General features: G+C 50.6%; 2 protein-coding genes across 4 annotated transcripts in view; both read left to right on the top strand.

Moving 5' to 3' along the window:
* The window catches only part of ALPK3 (alpha kinase 3), a 57,524-nt gene extending 43,543 nt beyond the window's left edge, over positions 1–13,981 (top strand). Inside the window, exons 12-15 of one of the 3 annotated variants that reach the window (XR_003795921.1) lie at positions 1,482–1,530; positions 2,137–6,142; positions 12,394–12,482; positions 12,731–13,981. Coding sequence is in view for 1 of the 3 variants with exons in the window: in XM_029238031.1 (XP_029093864.1) it covers positions 1,482–1,530; positions 2,137–2,473 (386 nt within the window). In the remaining 2 variants the exon portion in view is untranslated. Of the gene's footprint in view, positions 1–1,481; positions 1,531–2,136; positions 11,695–12,393; positions 12,483–12,730 lie in introns of those variants that run through there. The other 2 variants (XR_003795922.1, XM_029238031.1) reach the window with 2 other exon arrangements.
* Positions 6,403–23,487, top strand: part of SLC28A1 (solute carrier family 28 member 1) — a 67,806-nt gene continuing 50,721 nt past the window's right edge. The window contains 7 exon segments of the mRNA XM_029237067.1: positions 6,403–6,413; positions 16,353–16,464; positions 17,025–17,048; positions 17,051–17,112; positions 19,059–19,088; positions 19,090–19,148; positions 23,188–23,371. Of these exon segments, the coding sequence (XP_029092900.1) occupies positions 6,403–6,413; positions 16,353–16,464; positions 17,025–17,048; positions 17,051–17,112; positions 19,059–19,088; positions 19,090–19,148; positions 23,188–23,371 (482 nt within the window).

The following is a 23,487-nucleotide window of genomic DNA, read 5'->3' as shown; positions in this document are numbered from 1 at the left end:
TTCCTTCCTTCCTTCCTTCCTTCCTTCCTTCCTTCCTTCCTTCCTTCCAACATTACTAAATATTGGGAAGATAAAAAGGTGAATTAGGAATAGCCATTGTCCTCAAGAAGCTATGATAAGTATACCAATTTCTACAATGAGATGATAACATAATATAGTAGAAAGACTTGAGAGTCAAAGAAATTCAAGCCTAGGTCTCATCATTTTCTAGCTGGGTCTCTGTTTTACAGAGAAGAAAACAAGCTCAGACAGGTGAGGTCATTTAATCTCTCTGAGCTTCTGTTTCCTTTCCCTCTCTAGGAATAATCATATCTTCCCTGCCTATCTCTCAGACTTGTTAAGAATATTAAATGAGACCGTATTTATGAAAGCCCTCTGCAAACCAAAATTCTGTGCAAGTGTAAGGGATCATCATTATTATAATGCAAAATGGAATGTGATAAATGCTGAAAGAGAAATAACAAAGAAATTAATATTTATTGCATAACTACTGTGTTTCAGACACTAAGTTATAGTCCTACACATACTGTGATCTTCTCAATTCCCCTGCAAGATGGGCAGCATTATCCCTACTTTTACTGTTGAGGATTAGAGATAGTAAGTGACTGGCCAAGCACACACAGCTCCAAAGTGACAGAGCTGAAATGTAAATCCAGGTGTGCCTGGTTCTCAAGCCCACATTTGTGCCACTCTGTCATCCACGGGTACTCAGGCCTGTTAGTGAGAGGTAGATTCCTGGAGGAAGGCAACCGGACAGTGTACGAACAGGGAAGGAGAGTCACAGGCCTGACGCATGAATGCTAAGATGCTGGGGTGGCCTGGACGGGGTGGGAAATGTCTCCTTTGTCACCACTTGCCTGGATCTGTTCTTCAAGGCTGTCTTAACCTAGGAGCCCATCTGGGCTTCTTGGAGTGCTTGCTTGCTGCACTTTATGAGTAGGTGGAAGCCAGTCTTATCCAGTGTTAACGTTTCTGCTGGCCCAGCCCTGAAATACCTTCACATTTCCACCTTTCTCCCTCTTGTCCAGATGGGCTAATCTGTTATGAGGAAGGAGAAAGTTTTAGCTCAAAGCCAGAGGCCAGCTCAGTTTGTGACCTAATCTCATCCAGTAGAGGCAGGATTGCACAGCTGGAAGACTTTTGGATCTAGGAGTAAGAAAGACTGAACTTTGATTCACAGTGGTCATTGCACACAGACAGTGTTCAATTATTAAATGAATGAATAAATGTGACTTTGCTGCAGTCACTTAACTTTGAGCCTATCTCCTCACCTGTGAAAATGGGAATATTATTACTACTAATAATACAGAGATACCCACACTACCCATGAGACAGGCCAGGGTGATGCCCAATGAGAGGGTACCTGAAGATGTGCCCCGCAATCTGGCAAGTTCCCATCTAAAGTGATACCCATCTTGGAGACATGGGGGCCCTAGAACCAGTCCAGGATGCCATCAACTCCCCACTCTCTCTCTTTTCAGGGGTTAACTGGAAAATGACTGATGTGCAGATTGCTACCAAACTGCGAGGGTGAGTGCTCCTTGGGGACAGAATGCCCTCTGAGAGTCTGCTCAGGGTGGAAAATGTCAAAGTTCTTCTGGTTCTCCAACCCTGAGGTGCTAGACCTGTGACCAGAGAGTCCCACTTGCACCCATGGCCATGTAGTAATGTCTCAGGGGCCACTGATCCCCACCTGCTGTGCCCCTGACCCCAGATCTGGACCGGTAGCTCTTGACGCCCATGCACAGGACCACCTACATCCTGGGCTCTCAGTGTACCTGCTCCCCTTCCTTCTCACTTGTGAAAGCTCATCAGGGTGCAGATAAGCAGGGCCCTGTGAGTAGAGTGGTGAGCTGGAGTCTGCTCTTATTTATGTTAATAAGGCAGATCGTCCTCACACCGAGTGACGTCCCACCCGATGAATTCCATGGGCCAGGGTGTAATGAGACCTCAGTTTAGAGTTGAGGTTTTGGACGCTGCCATCTGAGGTGGCCTCAGGTGGACTCCCCAGCACCCCGAGGTAAGGTAGGATGGACCTTGGGCACCACACCCTGGTTGTGGCCACCCCACAGTCTGCCCCCCAAGGACTCTCTCTCTGGGTGGGACTCCTACTCAGCTCTTACTATTTGGCTGCAGATACCAAGGCCTCAAGGAGAGCTGTTTCCCTGCCCTGCTGGACCAGTTTGCCTCTTCCCACCAGTGCAACACCTTCTGTGAGATGCTGGGGCTAAAACCTCTCAAGGGCCCTGAGGCTGCCCACCCCCAAGCCAAGGCCAAAGGCTCCAAGAGTCCATCTGCCGGCAGGAGGGGCCCCCAGCTGAGTCCTCAGCCCCAGAGGAAAGGCCCTCCCAGTCCCCAGAAGAGTGCCCCAAGCTCCAAGGCCACCCCTCAGGCCTCAGAGGCAGTCGCCACCCAGTTACTCGGACAGCCTCCCATCCAAGATGGAGGCTCCAAGGCCCAGGGCATGCGGTAGCCCCCACAGGAGGCTGGGGGCCTCCACCCAGCAGCAGACCAACAAGGAAGCAGCTGGAACCGATGGAGACGTTCCCAGTACAGGACTAACCGGAGCAGGTGCACTGAGGCGGCACCACTCGGGGCCTCTGCCCGCAGCCTCTCCTCATCAGATGCCTGGTACCTGACACCCAGCCCGGTGGCCTCTCCTGGTGCCATCGTCCCCGCGGCTCCCAGGCCCTACCTCCCGGGGCCTGCAGCCTAGCCCTCCTTGAAGTTTACACTGGCCACTGCTGGAGGCTCCCTGAGTCCTCTGCATGAGTTCTGCAACCAGCCCCTTGCCCCAGGCCCTGCCGTGAATGTTGCACTCTGGGGGCACGCAGGCCAGCACCTACCCTTTTCCCTTCACTTGGCCCTGATCCCTCCCTATCCTCAGGGCTCCAGACTTCCTCTGCGGTGTCTGGCCTGGTGACTCTCAGGGTGTCTTTTCCTTCGAGTCATTTTGCCTCATTCACCCCAGCTTATCTTGCAACTAACCTGTCCCTGAGCCCGAATGGGGCTCAGGGCCCTTCCAGAGACTGTTATATCCTTGTGTCTTTGGTGATGTGTGTTCATGCTCTTCCTTCCCCCATCACTCAGGCACTCAGTCACCTGCCTACCATGCTCCCTTGCACCCCATCCCCCATCCCTGGCTTTGAGCCCAATTGCAGCCTGCTGCCTGCCTTTCACTGAGTTCTGTTTGTTCCCCTACCCGAGGGCTTCCCTAGCCTGACCCCCACCATACCTAGGTGAAGAGCAGACCCTCTGGCCTCTCAGCCCACCCCAGGACACTCCTCCCCTACTTCTCCCAGGCCCTCTGCCCGTGAGGTGAGAGCTGGCATGAGGATTGCATCTGCAGCTGTGGCCAGACGGAAGGTGTTGACTTTGTGGGACCTTGTGCTCCATACTGAAAGGAGGTGGGGCCACAGTGAATTTCACATCCCCTCTTGACCAGGGATAGAGGGCTGGGACTCTTATCCAGAGGGCGTGCACCTGGGAGCTGTAGGAAGAATGCAGTCCACCCATGTGCAGGGTGGAGGAGTGTCTCTGTGCCTGGGAATTAGGACCCCCTGCCCCTAACCATTAGCTCTTGACCCTGGGACTCCAGCTCTGGGCCTCAATATAGGCTCCCAAGGAATTGCTGTGCTCGGCCCAGCACCCTGGGCCCTTCCTGAGAACCCTTCCTTGAGGCCTGGGATGGGGTGGGTCTGGAGCTAGCCTGCTCCCCCTGGAATGCAATAAAGGCAGCAACTGTGTATCTTGCTCGCCCTTATCTGGTGTGGTTGTAGGTATATGGGGTCAGGGTCCCGTCTCCCCAGGCGGTTCTCTGAAGGCGTCCTGCAGTCCCAGGACCCACTGGAAAAATGAATCCATGTTTTGGATCCTAGATTGGCATTCAGCCTCAGCCTTCTGTGGCCACAGCTAGACAGTCTGTGCTTCTTGTACTAATGGAATGATGGCTTGTGCCCCTTACGAGGGCGCTTAGGCCTTTGGAATTGCTCATTCATTTGGAAGAGGAATGCAAAGGAAGGATCCCAGGAAGGAAGAGCAGAGCTGGGGCTCTGGGGAAACCCCCAGTGTCTTTGGCTGCCTCCACTGGGGCAAGACCAGCCCGGGGGAAGACCAGCTCCTGCCTCTCAGCTACTCACTGACTGTTTCCTGCCTCCCAAGCTGCAGAGGCTTCTCATTCTCAGCCCCACCCCATCACCCAGGCCTTTCCTTGCCTGACCTTTACCCCCCTCCATTTGACATTTCTGACTTCTCTACCTCCTCTTGTGCTCAGGTGACTCTGCCCACTTTTTCCTCTTGCTCCCAACTCTCCCAGCCTGCATATCCAGATTGCCTCGGTGAACTGAGAGCTGGAATATTGTTGATTTGTTTATTCATTCATCCATTCATTCGGCAGACATACTGAGCAGACTTACTTTATGCCAGACCCCGAGCTGACCACTGCTGGGAGGCAAAGATGCATGAGGTGGTCTCAAAAGAGGTGCTTTCCATTAGGTTTCTTGGGTTTTGAGCAACAGAAATGGACTTGGACCTTCATGGGAAGGGTGTTGGGGGTAGTTCACAGAACCAAAAGAATAGCTGAACAGTTGGCCTTTAGAAGGGCAGGAGCCAGGGTAGCTCCAGAGCTTGCCTCCCAGGAGCTGCTGCCGTTGGCTCCAGTGGATCTCCCTCCACTCAAGGTTCAAATTCCTGTCCTGGAGCTCCGGGCATCGTGGACTGGGAGAGAGGTAGTTTTCCAAAGGATGGGGATTCTTACCAGAAGTATGGTGGAGGGTGGAAGGGTAGAAAGGGCTTGGCAGGCAACCACAGAAGATACCCTGACACACACAGACACACACACACACACACACACACACCTTTCTTCCCATCTGATGCACCACAACTCTCTTACATACAACCAAAAGCAAATCGCTCTCTGCTTGGGGAGACCATTCAAGGTAATAGTCAATGACTAAGTCCAGGGGTAATGACCAGGGCTACCATTCTCCAAAGTCCAGTGTCACTAATGATACTCTTCCCTCTTTTATCACAATCTCCTTTTGAAATTCTGCAACCTGTGGAAATTATATAACCCAACAAGAAGGGAAGTATGAGTAAAGGCTACGGTCCATTTCTATAACTGGTCATGAGAACTAGTATTTGTGACTAGGGATTTTTTTGCCCTTTGGAGTGACCCAAATCTTCAGTTCCAAAGTCGAGTTCCTAAGCGGTCCTGCCTGTGTGGCAGGCATTAGCCACTGGACATGGCAGTACCAGGAAGCACTTTAGGAAACCCCCACGTCCATCTGTACCCTGCCCCCTTTTAAGTAGCCGCAATCGTATTTTCCCTTGATAGAGTTAATCATCCTGGCTACTCCTACGTGTCACTATATTTACTCGTATCCTAGATATACTCCTATCCTAGCTATGTGTGGCTCAGAGGTACAAGCAACCTGAGACGGCCAGGTGCCTAGGCTTCTAATTCACTTGAATCATGACTATGAAGTTTTGAAGATATGTTTTCTTGGGAACTAAAACCTCTACACCAGTCTGGTCCTAAACCTCAGATATGAGAAACGCATTGCGATGTAGTGATAACATGCCCCTCTTCACCCTGCTTCCTGGCCTGTAGGAGAAATAGCACCATGAATTGGTTGCCGGTTTGGAGCTTATGCTACATCTTGCAGGCCTTACCCAACCTTGCAAGGTATTGTTTTCAGCTGGTGCCTTAGCTGAGTTTTCAACAAACCATTTCACCACATTATCAAGCTAACTGCTTCTAGACTGTGGGGATCCTGACAAGATGAGCAAAGGCCATAGGCATCAACCCATTACTTTGCTATAAAGTGTATTCCCTGGTTGAATGCAATATGTGGGGATACCGAAATGCTGTTTACAACAGTTGATAATTCCATGGATTTTTTTTTTTTTTTTTTTGCGGTACGCGGGCCACTCACTGTTGTGGCCTCTCCCATTACGGAGCACGGGCTCCCGACGCGCAGGCTCAGTGGCCATGGCTCACGGGCCCAGCTGCTCCGCGGCATGTGGGATCTTCCCGGACCGGAGCACGAACCCGTTTCCCCTGCATCGGCAGGCGGACTCTCAACCACTGCGCCACCAGGGAAGCCCAATTCCATGGATTTTGATGGGAGAGGCATGATGGGTAAGGAAAGCAAATCCAAATCCAGAAGAAGGGCCCCTAATGGTCAAGATAAGTTCCTGCCCTGTTAAAGCCATAGCAGAAGTGTAGACTGAGGCGAGCTCAGCCGTAGGGCAGGAGGAGGCATTATGGGAGAGTGAGTGATGCCCACACACAGCTTGCCTGTGCCTCCAGAACCCTATCCTGGAGCATTCACCTAATGATGGTGGCCATGCCTGATTTTGGCTGGGTGGATCCAACAACCCCTGTTCATAAGGGCCAGCATGGCCACCTGGTAGGCTGTAGCCAAGCAGTTAGACTCCCCAGAGCCCAGTGGCAAGTTAGAGGGCTGTGTGTCAAAAGGATAATAGTTACTTGTTGGCCAGCGTATCACTTGATTCCAAACTCTGGGTTCTCCTGCCATATTTTTTATTTTTTTTAATTTTTTAACATCTTTATTACAGTATAATTACTTTACATTGTTGTGTTAGTTTCTGCTGTATAACAAAGTGAATCAGTTTTACATATACATATGTCCCCATATCTCTTCCCTCTTGCGTCTCCCTCCCTCCCACCCTCCCTATCTCACCCCATCCTTCCATATTTTTTAAATCAAGACTTGTCACAATCTCCATGTGGCTCCCCAATATGCCACAGACAGACCCCTCAAGCACCACTGGCTCTGCCAGGTCATGTGGCCTCGTGGCAGAATCATATGTGCTAAGGGCTTTTCCTGCTGGAGAGCCTTCACTTGCTCTGCGCCCTGCCCAAAGCTGGCAGTCTTCTGGGTCAGTCAGTAAACGGGTTGGAGCAAGATGCCCCAAACTGACAATTTTGCCTGGAATTGGGTTTTAGTGGTAAGGAATTCAAAATGTAGGAATTTGTCCTACATTAATGGAGGAACTATTCTGACCTCAACAGACCCCCTTGATCCCCAGGAACTTTATTAAAGGAACAGACATTTGCATTTTCACATGCTTTATCTCCCACCTCTGACTCACATATATGTCTTACCAAAGCATCTAGGGAAACTGTTGATCTCCAGACCCTATCAGCATGATGCCATCAGCGTGCTGGAACATTGCATTGCTGAGGTCAAGGTCCCTGTGAGGCAGTCTGTGGCACAGAGCTGAACAGCTAAGATAATATATATCATTCAGCAGGACAGCAGTGGAGTACTGCTGCCCTGCCAGCTGAAGACGAATTGCTTCTGATGTTCTTTGCTCATCAAAATCAAGGAAAAAAATGAATTCACTAGATCAAAGGGTTCATACCAAATGCCAAGAGCTGGATGAATTTGCTTTAGCAAGAAGACCATTTCTGGAACAGCACCTGCAATTGGAGTTAACACGTTTTAAAGTTTACAACAATCCAAAGACCTCCTGGCCAGGCTGAGCTGTGGTAGGAATCACTATGACTTCACTCTTAAATCTGATAGTAACACTAATTTCTACAATTCCCTCACAAATACAGAATCACTTTTGATTTACCATTTCGATCGGGAGCGGGAATTCTGATGGCTTGTGCTTCTCCTATCCTGTTATAGTCATTCTATATCAGAGCCATTGTGGGGGTTATGCGTGTTTCAGAATGTATCCGTTTCAACTGTACACTCAAAATAACCTTTCATTGGCTTTGAGATTCCACTGGGTCTACTATGGCGCAAAATTTAGTCTATTAAACATCTCTATGGATTGGGAGACCACATGCTCTTCTACTGTACCCAGAAATTGGACTTGGCTTGGAGCCAGTGTCCTACAAAACCCCTCTCCCCAAGTCTGAGTACTTTCCTTTCCTTTCCGTTCCCAGATAAGTGAACACAGATCCCTTTGGGGAAGGCTGCAAGGAAGGTTAACAATATGCAGCTAAGTGTTAAAATAAGGTTTTTCTTCAAAGATATTTGACTTCCTCTCCCTTGAAAGTCTGGAAATTAAGTGGGAGATTTTGACTCTACCTTGGCAGCTGAGACAGACCTTTTTGCCCAACCAGAAACCTTTGGTTACAGTAGTAACTAGCTGATATCTTAGGCACTGTCTGGTCTTTTTCATTCCTGGGGCCCAATGATTAATTAACCACAGCTAGAGGTTTGGTTTCCATACCCATGTCCATTATGATGCCTCCTCTACTGCGTTCCTTCTGCCTATCTCTGCTGCTGAGATCAGGAAGTTCATTTCATAGGAGCTCTTCCAACCAGAATTCCAGGCCTAGAGAGGAAAGCCAGCAGAGCCTCGCCAATTTCTCATGGCAGGGAGTGAGGCCATCTTCTGGGTCATGTCAGAGGCCAGAGGGCAGATGGGCTGGATGCATGTCAGGGACCCAATAAAGCATTCTTGTTCCCTGAGATCTGTGAGTTCCTGCCTTTCTTGGAATTTTGGTCTTTTGTTATAATTTAGCATGGGTCAGTATTTAGTCCAGATTTGTATTATCCACCCTCATCTATAGCCCCCCTCCCCCTGCACAAATGGTAAGAACTGTATCTGGCTGTATGAGCTTCTATAGAATCTCTGGTGAGTGAGAACATATCAATAAACAAAACCTGAATCAAAATTCTGTTCCACTATCTTGGTCAAACAGCCTTAAAAAGTTTCCATAAATTTCCCCTATATTTTTTGGCAATGTATGTTAGCTAGCTCATACAGTTTCTTCTGGGAGTAACTCTTCTTTTTCATGATTTGATTCTGCCTCTTATCCCCTGGGTCATGTTGACTGTGGATTCTGGCTACTGGCAGACCAACAGTGTTGTGTGGGACGGGGTCTGGGTCTCAGTTTTGTACCTTGATGTTGTCAGTACCCCTGAGCTGATCACACTCAGGGAGCCTGTTTCATTCATTAAACGTACAAGGAAATGGAATTTTCACACTAAAAACCCACCTTGCTAATTTTTTATGAGACATGTAACCATCCAGAAGACTGGACACTTTACCTGACAAGGGAATTCTTCCCTTCTTCTGAAAGGAGAACTTCAAGGGAAGCCAAATTATCAGAAGGTTGTTTGAGCTGAGAACAGACAGACCTCAGTTCAAATCCACCTCTACTAGCCATGTGAGCTTGGGCTTGTTGCTTAAGTCCTTGGAACTGAGATGCACGTGAGTGATTGGAGCTAGCTCTAGGTAGGAGCGTTAAGAAAATTCAGCTGAGTAAAGATCTAATTGGCCTTATTCACGAATTGGGCAGCATCGCATCTGGCAAGTATCAATAGAAAGGAGCTCTGAGGAGGTGTACAAAGTGGAAGGTTTTTAAAGGCAGAAGGAGGGTGGGACCCTAAAGTCATAAAGGAAAGAAAGGATTATTTCGGGCAAGGTCACCTTCCCTTGGGGGAAAAGGGGAAAGTCTATCATGCAGGTGAGATGAGCTCATCAGGTAATTCCAGATTGATTGGTTAAAGGTTGCAGTCCTGGGAGTGGCTGAAACTGTAGTAGAGTCTTGGTTTGCTCTCCTGGGGACAAGTGACTCCATTTTGTGCCTGTTGTTCCTTTTTCTAATAGAGGCACCCCCTACTGACACCCAGAGGTCCTGGAATCCATGAGGCACTGTCCTCAGACCTCAGAACTGATGTGGTTCAGAGATGGCTCTCTCCTATTATTTCCAAAGGGCAGCGAGAGATAGCGGCTACCGTCTACTCAGCCTCAGGGGATGCATCACGCATGAAGATGAAGGACCCTCATGCATGACGTACGGAGTAAATGACTCGAACGAGAATCCCCATCTCAGGCCAAGGAATCTGCTTAAGATGCATCAGGCGTCCTACTGTGTAGACTGTGTCACTGGCAGAGAAATTTCATTAGGGCTCGTGTTTTCTCACAGGGCAAAATGTATATTCTTGGAGCAGTTGGAGTCAAATTATTCAGATGATGTGGCTGAGTGCCCGTTAAATCAACTCCTGTGGAATTTGTGCTGGGTCTTACTCAGGAAGTTGCTCAGAGACCCAGTATCCCTGGTTTCGTGGAGTCTTGACTAGAGAATACAATTCACAGCCATTAGGTCTAAGTGTGGGCCCAGAATCTATCCTGCCTGCCAAGCTGGGAGACCCTGGTGTTTCTCCCTTCCTTCAAGGTGGGGTGGCTAACAACATCTCCACCCCACCCCTGAAAAACGTCTTTCCAGCTCTCGTCCCGTGGGAAACAATCAGTACTGCCTCCTGACCCACAGGCTGGTCAGTGATTAGCCCCTGGGCTGGGTCAGGCTCTCCACGAACCCCAACAGGCATAGAAGTGAAGGGACTGGGACACAGTCTTTGGAAGAGGGAACCTTGCTCCTAAGGCACAGTGGCATGGAAAGCAGTGTCGCACAGCGAGGCATGATATAGGCTTGGCAGGCCCATGCAGGAAGGAGAGTTGGTGCCAGTCAGAGAGGAGACCGTGCCTTGCGTCCTGTGGCACGATGTTACTGGTGGAAGCCCACCTGGGTGGAGGGAAGCAAGCTGCACCTGGAGAGTCTCAGTGTCTAGATGTGACCCTCAGAGGCGTTCATTTTTGTTCTTCCTGACCGTTGTATTTAACTTGTGATGCCCATTTGTCAGCACCTCCCCTATGACACTACTGGTCTGTGGTAGATTCATTTGAGCGGCTCCTCCCAGGAGGCCTACAGCCCTCCTCACGGAAACTTTTATAAAAATAGCTGGCTTTGCTCTAAGTGGGTGCCACATCAGACCACTGCCCCGACAGAGGGAAAAAATGGAACAATCAAGGAACTATCTTTGCCTATATAATTAACCAGCTTATCAACTGTGACTCCGTGTCAGGCTCTGGGCCAACAAGGCAATGGAGATCCAAATTAACAGCTCCCACAGCCCCTGCCAATGGCTGGCAGGAAATACCGTGCCTCCCAGAGGAGGATATAGCCTTTGGTATAAAACCCACAAAAGCCACGGATATCATCCTTGAATCACGTCATTCACAGGATGACGTGAATTAAGACCTACCTTTGTGGAACATCTTAACCTGCTTCAAACTGAAAAAGGAAGCATCTCAACCTCTCATTATATAAAAAGCTAATATGAGATGGAAAGGCAGGAGGGATAGAAGGTAAAATGAAAACAGAGACAAGGGAAATACACTTCACAGTGTAGCAGCCAGTTAAATATTTGGAAAGAGTGATCTCTTAGCTGTTTGGGGAAAATCCCCCTGCCTGGTGGCCATGGGCCCTCATGGGCAGGGGACCAGGCGTCTTACTTTACCAGCCCTTCACTGTTGCTGAGAGAGATGAACCCCCAGACCCATTCTTTCATCTTGTACTGGACAATGGCCGTTTGTGCCCATCTGTTCCCAATGAATAGAAAGGGTCAAGGGGTGGACTCTAGCAGGAGACGCTGGGATAGTCACGGCAAGTAAGCTGGGGCAGGGGAGTTTGGCCTTTTGGGTGTTTGGAGTATTTCCCTCCTCTGTGAACACCTGGACTTGCTGTATAGGTGCTAGAAGAGCACTGTGCTCTCAGTCTCGTGAGGGTCCCTTCTTACGGAAAGTGCGTAAGAGTTACAAGCAGAGGGCATACACATCTAAGATATTTCCTCAGTTTTTTTTTTTTTTTAATTTTATTCATTTTTGGCTGTGTTGGGTCTTCGTTGCTGCGCGCGGGCTTTCTCTAGTTGCGGCGAGCCGGGGCTACTCTTCGTTTTGGTGCACGGGCTTCTCATTGCAGTGGCTTCTCTTGTTGCGGAGCATGGGCTCTAGGCATGCAGGCTCAGTACTTGTGGCTCGCGGGCTCTAGAGCGCAGGCTCAGTAGCTGTGGCGCACGGGCTTAGCTGCTCCGCGGCATGTGGGATCTTCCCAGACCAGGACTCAAACCCGTGTTCCCTGCATTGGCAGGCGGATTCTTTAACCACTGCGCCACCAGAGAAGTCCCCTTTCTTCAGTTTTTGTATTTTGCTCCGTGTCATCAGAATTTGTACACTCTTTCTAGTTTAGCATATTTCCTCTAGGACTATAGGAATCCCATCTTTCAATGCCCCAAATGAGAAAGGAACCATTGTATTGAATGTCCTTTCTGCTAACCACCCAGGTGTAAGAGAGAGAGAAGCAGGTTTAGGAAAGAGGAATGACAAGCTCATGCTCACGGAACTTGACCAGGGAGGAGCCTCTCTTTTTAGTCACTGCTTGGACACATGAATAGGTGTGATGAAAAAGGCCTTATCTGTGAAGAGCCAAGAGGTGAAAGCAGGCAAAACTGTGAGAAGAAAATAAGGGGACTGTTGAATGTCCCTTCTAACGAGGTCTGCCTCTTACAGTTCTGAATGTTTCACTCACCCCTTTTAAAAATATCCTCTTCATTATATCAGAGTATGGCAAGGAGAAGGGACTCTCTACCACTCAGACCAAGAATTCCCCTGAAACAGGAGTGGCCCCAGAGAACTGAAGCCAGAAACAGGTAAGGGGTTGCCTCTGAGGAGTGGGACAGGGATGGGAGAGGTGGAGCAGCCTCCTCATTATAAATGCTTCTAAGTGCTTCTGTTTTGTTTTGATTGGAAGGGAGGAAAGATACACGATACACACACACACACACACACACACATTGCTATATATATATATATATATATATATATATATATATATATATATATATAGCAACGCGCGGGCCTTTTTGTTTGTTTGCAGTTTCACATTTATTTTTGGCAGGAAGGAAATCATTGCAAACCTCTTGACTGACAATGTTCGCCCCCTGGAAACGTGCACATTCCACATGTAGTATTTCCCCAGTGATGCTGGGTTGTTTATCACATTCAAATGTCCAACAGAAAACCACGACTACCCAGACACTAGCATCTCCACCACTTGGTGGGTGGTGGTGTTAGTCTACAGAGAAGCTCCCTGGAGACTGGAACAGACACTATCAAATCTACAGTAAAATAGGAACAGAGGCAGCCACTTGATTTTGCACAGGTAAAGGCAAGCATTTCAAGCCATCCACTCTTCTCAAACCCTGGCATGCCAGCTGTCCATCACAGCACCTTTAAAAGCAGAGGCACAAATGTCACAAGTGTTTGACCATAGGGCTGTGTGGTTCTGGATTTCTTGAGAAAGCCAACTTTAATATACAGCGTTGTAAAATGTTGCCAAGTTATAGATTTACAGATTTCCTTTTTATACAACAAGTTCAAATGCTGCAACTGTGACAAGTCTGTGTCATTAGATATATATATATTCCTTGCCTCGCCCTGCTCTGGACCTAGCACCCCAGCCCTGGCTCAGTTCCAGGCCTCACTGTACCACCCCAGTGAGATCATCTCCTCAGGAAACAGGCCACAGGGAGTCAAGTGACATGCCAAGGTCACACAGCTGGATGGGGCACAGCCAGGACCCATGAAGTCCTCCAGCTCTTGTTCTTGCCCTGGGGGCTCATCCCAACCCACCCAGCCTCCCAACCACCCAGCCTGTGGCTCTCAGCCAAATTCCACTTGAAAAGAGCACTTGGTTTCTGGGGGCCAGGATCGCTGTTGACTGCCCCTCCTTCAGGGCAGGAGCAGGGAGCAACACAGGGTCTCCTGGCCTGGAGGAGGAGAGCAGTGTGTCCAGACAGTCTTGAGATGGGACCTGTGACAGCAATGACACCAGCCAGCCTGATGGTGCCAGCCTCTCTGCCAAACACCTCACCTGCATTTGCTCATTTAATCCCCATCAATATTTATTTATGAGGTAGGTACTATTACCTAGTGTTTTACAGATGAGGAAACCAGTTAACTTTCAGAGCCAGGACTGAATCTAGACCTTTGGGCTCTAAGCTCCGGGTTCATTTCAAGACACACAGCCTATTAAATCCTTGTTTGAGAGATCAGGGCACACGAAGATGTCAAGGCTCTAAGGTGCAGCGTAGGGAATGTTTTGGAAAAAGTTTGGCTCCTCCTGGATGTGTTGTGCCTCCTGGCTTCTCTCTGGGCACCAAGAGAGGAGGGGGAGGAGAGAGGAGAGGATGGAGGAGGGGGGAAGGGGAGGGGAGAGGGAGCAGGAAAGGGGGGAAGGAGGGGAGGAAGAAGTTAGAAGTGGGCAGAGGCAGAGAAGCAAGTACAGTCCCGTCGTCCCTTCACTGGGGCTTGATGAGGCCCCCTGCCAGGGCAGCTGCAAGCCCATCCCTGTGGAGGCTGCCCATGGTGGCAGGTGTTCTGCTCAGGATAAACCAGATGATGCCACAAACATTTAGTTTATAATCAAGGCAGCACACAAGCCTCCAACAGAGTGAGTGGGGCACAGTGTGGATCTCCACCCAAAAGAGCAAATTGCAAAAAAGCTGGTATAGTATAAGCCTCTTTTGTAAAATGAATAACCTAAAAGAGTATTCACTTATGAAAAATGTCTGGAGAAAAATTCCACAAGCTCAGTGGTGGTCATATCTGGAAGGCTCAGATTAGAGGGATTTTTAACTTCCTGTGTTTTAGTATATTTCTATAATGTTTAAATGTTTGCTGATGTATGTGTAATACTTTGGTAATCAGAATGACAAAAAAAATGTTTTTAAAGAGAAGGGGTACCCCCCACCCTTCATCCATCATGGTTCCCAAACTTCCAAAACAACCAGCATGTGCTTGTAACTCCGCCTCTGTGTTACCAGGAAGTGTTTATGCATCATAAAGGATTTTGTCCTGAGTGTGTATGATTAATTATTAAGAAGATGTTGTCAATCCTGTCAGATAAGTTTAATGTTTAGTTTGAGGACTGAAATGTTAAAGGCTTTGTCCATTGACTTTGCACGCTGTTGCGTAGGTGTCAGTTAAAAAGCCATGGAACCAAAGGGCAAGCTGTGATTTTGTTTTGTTTTCAAGACCACTTAGACCTGAAACACTTTTACTATTTATGGAACTACACTGCTTTCCTTATCTTCAAGCTCAGGAAAATAGGTTGCTGTTATAATTACTGATCCAGTGAGGAAAGGGAGACTGTGTAAGATGCAAAACGAACGATAAAACACATGATCCAAAAAACTGAGTAGCACTGATGGCAGGTGGAAAAGGAGGCCCCAGGAGGGGATATGGGGAGAGTGAGAGTAATAAAGCTGAGCTTCCTGGAAGAGGTGGGCCTGTTTGGGAGCAGGAAAGAGTGGAGAGGAAGGCGTCATTGAGGAGGAAGGCAGATTCAGTTATGAGGCAGGAGCTCCGCAGGCCAGGCCTAGAGTGAGGCCCACTTGCCCCGTTTCCTCTTTTCCCTGAGAGAGGCCAGGGTCCCTGCCCCAGCTGTGGCCCTGGGCTCTGGAGACCGTGCTGGACAAAGCCAGGTGGGAGGCCCAGCCAACTCCAACTCTGAACTCTGCCCAGGAATTTCCACTGAGATGAGAAGACAGGCCAAAGCGCAAGCAGGTTGGATCCAGCCCGTCCCCGTGGAAACACGCGCTTCCATCTCCCTGAGAGGGACTTGTTGACCACAAATATGTGAGTAGGAAGAAGAGCCTGCCCCTCTCCGTGCAGCTGTGTGTCTGTGTTTGCGTGTGTGCATGGGTGGCTGGGCTTTCCCAGGCTCTGCCTTTGTGTGTACTTCCCTACGTGGGCCTGCTCATGTGTGCCCTTGCATGTGTGCTCCTGGGTATGTGAGCTTAGCCAGTCTGGCGCTTGGGCAAGGTAGGGTGCTACCCAAGGGGAAGAAAAAGAGAGGGGACAGGAGTGAAGAGAGATGGAGTCTTCGTTAGGGCTCCTATTTACAGATGAGTTTAGGCCTATGAACTGAGCTTCAGCAAAGAAAAAAAAAAGAAAGAAAGAAAGAAAAAGAAAAACAAAAAGGACTATATTGGCTCCTGTAATTGAAAAGTCCAGGGGTAGTACTGGTTTCAGGTATAGTTGGATCCAGGGACTGGAATGTTGTCTTCCGGATATCGTCTCTCCATCTTTCAGAGATGGGAGACTGTAATACAATGAAAATATCACTTAATGGCAATGGTTTTAACCTGTTGCGGTGAATGATGAAAGCTAAGACCTGTCTTCAGAAAAATGCCTTTCAGATACATACACATGCTATACATAATTCCCTCCTTTCCTACTCTATGAAGTGGGCAGACCTTGCCCTGTTTCTGCCTGACCTCCCAGATTTACAAGGACTTGCCTCTCACAGGTTCAGGAGTGCAGGGAGCGGGGGCCTTCCTCGGTCACTGGGGCCCCTGGCACAATGAGGGTTGAGCTCTGGGACGGGAGAGGCTATGCCAGGCCACTGCTCCCCGCTCCCCGCCTCCTCCCTTCCATCCTCTGCCCTTCGCCCAGCCTCTCATCTGGGTCCTGCCTGGCCTCCCCTTTCAGCTTTGGGCCCTGACTTTGTCTTTCAGCTGCAAGGTCTGGCGCACGGAGGACGACACACCGAGCCTAAGAGAGGCCAGCTCTCTCACATCAGCGGCTGGTGGTTTGGAGAACATGGGGGCTGAGCTGTTGGAAAGCCTGGCCTGTCCCCTCCCCGATGCTGGTTTGGCCCCTCCTGGCGGGAGGGGCCTTTGTTCATCATCTTCCTCCCGCCCCCGCCTCCTCCGCACCTCTTTGCTGGAACGCTTAGGACCCCTGCAGTGTGTTGACCTCCTCCACACAGAGCAGCCCCCTTAATCACTCATTAAACATCTGGGCACACCTGTCACGTGCCAGTAGAGCCTGCCCTCGTCAGAAAGGTCAGGGAAGGGCTCACCCAGGAAGTGACATTTCAGCTGTGACCTAAATGATAAGGAGGAAGGCACTTCCCTGGCCATCCGGTGGTTAAGACTCTGTGCTTCCACTGTGGCGGGGGCAGTGAGGGCGGCGCAGGTTCGATCCTTGGTTGGGGAACTAGGACCCCACATGCCTCGCCGCACAGCCAGAAAAAAAAAAGAAATTAAAGGATAGGTCCCCAGCCCACTCCCGAGGCGACCGTGGGCACACTGGTGGCAGCCTGGGTCTCTCTGCACTCCAGGCCCCCAGCTGTAATTCTCGCGTGAGGCGGGAGGCACACTCCGGTCCATCTCTGGTGGCTTTAGGAGGAAGGCCGGGACCCTGGCACAGGGACTCAAGCCCTGCAGAAGTCAGGGACAGCGGGAGCAAGGCTGGCCCGGAACCCTCCTCAGGGTGGTAAGTCGTCTCCAGGAAGGATGTGGGCTGGCCTGGGGAGGAGGCCCCTGTGGGGAACCTGGCCTCCTGACAGGGAAGGGGCTTGCTGGACCTTTGCTGAAGAAAGGAGTAAACGTGTTTTAGCCAACAGATGAGTCCTGCTGACCTCGGCCTCAGAGGTGAGCCGGGCCAGAGGTTCCCAATCTGCTTGGAAGCGGCCAGAATGAAAATCCCATGGGGGACCCCAATTTATACTGAGGGGCTGCTCTGGTTGAAGTTGGATTGGGGCCCTGAACCAGCCTGGTCTCCTCTTTACTCCCCATCTGCCTTCTACCCCATTCGGTCTCTGGGGCACCTCAGGGAACCTTGAAGCTTAGTTTGAAAACCCCTAGACTGGGCCAGGCCCCTCCTTTCACATGGGGAGGCTGAAGCCCAGAGAGGGAGAGAGATGGACCCAGGTCACACAGGCAGCAAATCGAACCTAGAGCTTGGCCTCCTGACACCCAGGTCTACTGGGGAGGGGGTGGTCCTGACTGGCCGGATCCTGAGCTGATGAGAGCGTGTTGCCAAAAACTTGGCTTCTGCGCACCAGTGCCAAATCGAATCTCGGAGACAGAGTTTTGGGTGAAGTAGAAAAGCATAGCTTTATTGCTTTGCCAGGCAAAGGGAGACACAGCCGGCTCCCGCCCTCGAAAACTGTGTGTCCCCACCCAGGAGCATTTGGTGAGGAGTTTTATAGCAATGGTTCAAGGGTGGGGTGGCTGACAAGACTAGGGTGTGTGCAGGGCCTGCACCCCTTTAATTTTGTTTCAGGTAATCTTCTTGATGAGCTTCTCTGGTTCCTTTAATCTGGGCTCAGGTGGTCTTTTCTGGAATGAAGAATGCTGACATTTCCCATCTGTTGGGTTTTAGTTCTGTAAAGAGCTCAAAGATATTGTTATGTGTTTCCCTTGAAGGGGACCCAGGACTCTGCCCCAAGGTTGCACTATTGTTTCTTGGCTGTTCCTCCCTTGTCTCTGCATCCCTTCCCTTCCCTGATTAACAACTGTTTGAATCTGCCCTTTGGGACTCAGGGAAGGTCATGGAGGCTGGAGTCTGTTCCCTACAAACAAGAAACAGGGGACACAGGCTTCTGTGCCCAGAAGGTCCATAGGGTCCTGCTCGGTCTCAAGCATTCAGCCGGGTGGGGTTGCGGATTCCATCTGTCTGCCTTGGGACGAGATCGAGGAAGAATGCCTCACTTAGGAGGTGGGCAGTGGGGACAGAGAGAGGAGAGAGAGTTTCCTTTAAAAAGTGACTGGTGGCTGAATGAGTGTGAGTGAGCATCTCCTACATGCTCAGCCAGGGAGACCTCAGAGGTATTTAGGTACCAGCCTTTCCTCCGGGGACAGACAAGTGACCAAGTGACCAGACAAGAATTGGCATTTGCACCGGGTCCGAAGGCAGTGGGGCTGTGTGATGGCTGCCAGTGGACTGTTCACACTTCCTCTCTCTGGGAGGTGCTGTTGACTCAGAGGATAATGTCCCACAGGAGTAAATGCAGAGCTGGGCACCTCCCCACTTTGCTCCTCAGACAGTTGGAAATGGGACAGGGGAGGGGAGGCAGCCATCGTGGTTTGTGCATTTCTGTATGTTGATAAGGTTCTTCCTTATTGTCTCAGTTGGTTCCTTCCCAAACCCTGGAGGCAGGATTATCACTGGGGTAGTGGTGCTCCTCCAGGCTGAGACACAGCTGGTACAGACAGAGGCCGGAAGGAGTGGACGGCCTGGGCCATTCCTTAGTTTGCTCTGGGCTAGGGTTGCCCTGTAACCCTGTGGGATGTCAAGGCCAGTGCCTGGCTCGCCCCATGTTGCCATTTTACTGGGGACATACCTGAGTGGCTTCTACCTGGAGGTGTTGAGAATCCCCACAGGGGTGGGAGTCTGGGGGCGCCACTCATAGACCCTGCTGGTCTTCTCCCCAGGAGGAGCCTGCAGCCAGCCCTGAGGGTGATGCTTCTGCAGGGAGCATGCACAGCTGCTTCGATGGATCTGCACAGGCCTGCTATGTACTGGTGAGCTTGGGGCCCAGCCCCACCAGGGAGACAGTCACTCCTGCTTAGCCCCATGGCTCCCACCACCCAGGTTTCAGCCACCTCCACCCCAGCCATCCATGTCTCAGGGCAGCGTCATTCACTTACCCAATAACTCAACAAAGGTTTGTTGAGCACCAACTCAGGGCCAGCTCTTGTTCCAGAAGCTGGGGAATGAGAATTGAACCAGACCAGATCTTGTTCCCAAGGTACTCTCTGATCAGTAAGTGAGAGGGGAACAAATATTTCCACATGATGCCGAGAGCCATCTGAGAGCACCAAGGAAGGATGTGGGGGTGATCAGGGAGGACTTCCAGGAGGAGGTAACATTCCAGTCTCACAGATTGAACAGGAGTTAACCAGGTAAAAGGGGAAGGACAATAGGAGTGAGAAGGCAGAGGAACACACAAGCAAAGGTGAAAACCTGCAGTATGTGGGCAGGCAGCTGATAAACATTCAAGTGTGGCTGGAGGGTAAAGTTCTAGACCGGGAGTGCCAGAGGATGAGGCTGGAGGGATGAGAAGGGGCCAGGTATTGGGAGGGAGTTGGAGAAACTTGGATTTTACCTCCAAGGCCAGAGAGAACCATTGAAGGATTTAAACCAGGAAGTGTCAAGTTTGGATTCACATTGTGGAAACCCAGAAGAGGCAGGCGGGAAAGACGGGAGAAGGAGATGTTCAGGACCGCGTTCCATATGGGAGAAGATGAAGTGCTGGAGGATGGAAGGGGGTGGATCTGAGAAATCTTCGAGAAGCCACACCAGCCAGACTTGGGAGCTGATCACCTGTGCAGGATGAAGGAGGCCCTGGAATCCAGGATGCCTCAGGGTTCTGCTTGGACCACGGGTCTGGGTGATGCTGCCCGCCAGAGCCAGGGAACAGGGGTGGAGGAGGGGACCTCAGCAGGGAGGGGGATGGCGAGTTGTTTTGGACAGTGTGTTGGAGGTAACCGCTGCCAAGCCCTCCAGGAGGAGAAAAGGTTTCCCAGGGGTGCTTGGAGAACGAATTGAGAGGTGGTTCACGGATGGAAACCTGGGGACCAGCCACACGGAAGGAGTTAGAGAGGAAGAGGAGTCCTGAGACAGCCTGAGAAGGCGTGCAGGTGGGGGCAGCAGCAGGACACCAGGAGCAGAGTCGGTGCAGAAGCCCAGGGAGCAAAGGGTTTCAAGAAGGAGGGGAAGATCACCAGCATCTCTGCGATAAGGGGACCAGCAGGCCAAGGATGGAGCAGTGTCCGTGGGATTTAGGGACAAGGAAGTCATGGTGACTTAGGGTGGACTTGCAAAAGCTGGATGGAGAACAGGAGGAGAGGCAGTGTAGATGGTAAGTCTAGACAGCTCTTGTGAGAAATTTTTTAATGAGAACTGGGCGGGAATATTAAAGGAAGGCTGTGGCAGTGTCAAGGAAGGGGGTGTGTTTGTGAAGGGAGACACTTTGACTGTGTTTATGAACTGAGGCAGGGAGTTTGTAGAAAGAAGGGGAAGAGTGAGGAGGTGGAGATGACTGGTGGAGCAAGGTCCCCTGGGCACGGGGAAGGAGGGGTCCAGGGCCCAGGCAGAGTTGCGGGTCCTCACAGCTGGAGGCTCGATTTGGCTTGGCAGGTGGGAGATCGACAGGGGAGGTGGGTGTGGATGCAGAGGCCTTCATGGGGACTACACAGGGGAGAGGACATGGAGGCATGACAGCAGGGGCCCCAGTCTTCATGATGAAATCAAAAGCAGGATGCCCTGCTGCGATGGGGCTGGTTCATGGCCCTGGCAGCTTCCTCCTCGAGATGTCGGACACCGCGAAGTCTTCCTTTGGCAGGAGCTGAGCAGGGCCATCTTGGTTCCCCTTGTGTCCACCTTCACTCAGACTCAGATTTGTTTCTCTTGAAGAAATGATTGAATTCCTTCTAGCAGATAATGGAAATGACCTACCATATCCTATTTCCACTTTTGTCTTGGCTGTCAGGAACTCAGTCTCAATCATTAAATCCTCCCTTACTTTCTCCATGTTTGGGATTTTGATTCCCTCCAGCTCTTTGATATCTTTATTGTATCACGTCTTCTGTGGCAAGGCTCTTCACGTACTTCCTGAAGTAGGTGTGGTAGAGAAATGAAGCTCATGCTCTCAGCACTTAGTCTGAGCCATAGCAATGGCTTCCTCGCCTTAGGTGGGCTTTCTCCATGGATGCAAAGGTAACACTGGAGGCTGACTGACAGGGAGGGCCTCAGCGTCCCCAATCTCAGAAGAGTGTACCTCTTGCCCATATTTCCAGCCAAGTCCCTGGAGGCCTTTGATGGGCCTAGCTCGGGTCATGTGCCCATCCCTGGGCCCAGGGGATGCTGTGGTCTCCCACCCCTGAAGTGGGTCAGACACCACGGGACCACATGGGTTAAGAGTAAGGAGGGGTGCCCAAAAGGAACAGAAAATCCTATCACCGGAGAGGTGAATGGATCCTAGAAGGATGAAAATACTTCCTAATACATGTCTCTCCCGTGTCCTTCCTGGAGGACTTGTCCACACAGCCCTCTCTCCTACACGACATGCCAGTTCCTGCTGGCCACAGACAGACCCAGGTTGGAATTCCAGTCCAATTTCCTCCCTGTGTGAGTCACTTCACTTCTCATCTCTAAATGGGGATCACCACAGTACCGACCCGTGAAATGGGTGTGAGGAGTAATTCTGGCAGTGCTATAAATCATGCTGACCTTGGTGCTTGTCTCCCACCAGCTCCCCCTCCTTTGACTTCCCACAGCCCTATGCCTGCATCCCTGGTGCTGCCCTGCAGAGCCTCACCTGTGTGCTTCTAACTAGCCCCCATACAGGTGTCCCAGCCCACAAACTTCTGCGTCGGAGAAAAGTAACTTTATTTTTCATAACTTGACTTATGGAAAATAAAGTTTCTATTTCAATTTCATTGTTCCAAGTGAGGGATAGGAACTGAACGTCTGTCAGTTTGGAATATGCCTTCACCTCTTTCCTCAGGAGTCCCTGGGGGTGATTATCCACAATCAGTTCTCAAGGGTCTGCTAACCTGTCCACTTCCCCAACTGGTCCTGGGTTCTCTGCCGCTGCAAGTAGCCGTGGAGACACCCCCATCTCCATCGTGGGCCTGTTCTGGTCTCCTTTCTGTCTGAGCCACTCATAGAGATCATTTCCTCTGCTTCGGTGCCTGCTGAGGTGTGCGGAACCTTAGAAGCCTTCTGCCTGCCCATGCATTCCATGCGCATTCCTCTCCGTGACATTTTGCTGCCTCCCTGGGGCAGGACGCCTTTGCTTGCAATGCCACAAATATGCCTGGGCTTTTGCCACCTCCCCTGGCTCAGAGTCCTCTTCTCTGGGACCCACGGGTATCCTCTAACTAGTTTGGCAGCAGAGGGGGAGGGGGAGGGATTACACTTACTCAAAATGTTCCATCCCACATTTTTTATCCAATGGAAAGGTTATAAGTCCTTTCCGTTCTTCAAGGGCTCTGGCTCTTGAAATTCATAAGCCAGGGAGAGAGAGTTCCCCTCTGCTATCTGCTATGATATTCCTCTCTTGAGGTATAGCACAGACTGGCCTAGCTGCTCAGATGGGGAGAAGGGCAAAGGGGGAAAAGTAAATTCCAGGAAGAAAAATGGTCACTGATGAATATTCAGAACGGGATCCTGACACACAAGTGAATGCCTTCCTGGAGCCACTGACTTATCCACCTCCGTCCTCCTCGAAACCTAATGTGGCTCTGGAACATAGCAGGCGCTCCGTTGATGCTCAGAGATTCATGCTGTCTTGCCTCCTCCTTAAACATCTCCCTCAGCACTTTGGTCAGCACTTTATAGTTTGCAAAGCCCTTTTACACACATTCTGTCAATTAACTTCATAATGACCCTCTGACAAAATAGAGGCAATGGTGCTCATTTCCAGATGAAGAAACTAAGGCTCAGAGAGCTCTGGCTGGAGTAAGGTGGAGCTGGAGGATAGGGCTGCGGGGTCCTGCAGACGCCAGTGTCATTATGGATGACCCCGTCTCTGTTTCATCCTCCACCTACTCCCAGCATTTGCTGCCTTCCTGCTGATGGCGTGCCTCCTGGATTTCCAGAGGGCCCTGGCATTGTTTGTCCTCACCTGTGTGGACCTCGTCTTCCTGGCCCACAGCCTGCTGAAGAGGCTGCTGGGGCCAAAGCTGCTGAGGTGTGTCAAGCCTCTGGGGCATCCCGGCCTGAACCTCTGGTTTAAGAGGTAAGTGAGGCCCCAGGGGAGTATGGGGGTGGGCAGGCACATTGGCAGAGGGCCTCTGAGTCAGCTAGACCTCAAATGGAAGGTCACAGCCAGGGCTGGGTGGGGAGGTCCTTTGT

Source organism: Monodon monoceros, unplaced genomic scaffold (assembly GCF_005190385.1).
Source record: "Monodon monoceros isolate NGI ecotype Baffin Bay Population unplaced genomic scaffold, NGI_Narwhal_1 Super_Scaffold_21, whole genome shotgun sequence".
Lineage (NCBI taxonomy): Eukaryota > Metazoa > Chordata > Mammalia > Artiodactyla > Monodontidae > Monodon > Monodon monoceros.
Note: the sequence above shows the minus strand (reverse complement) of the source record. Positions and strands in the feature narration are given on the sequence as shown.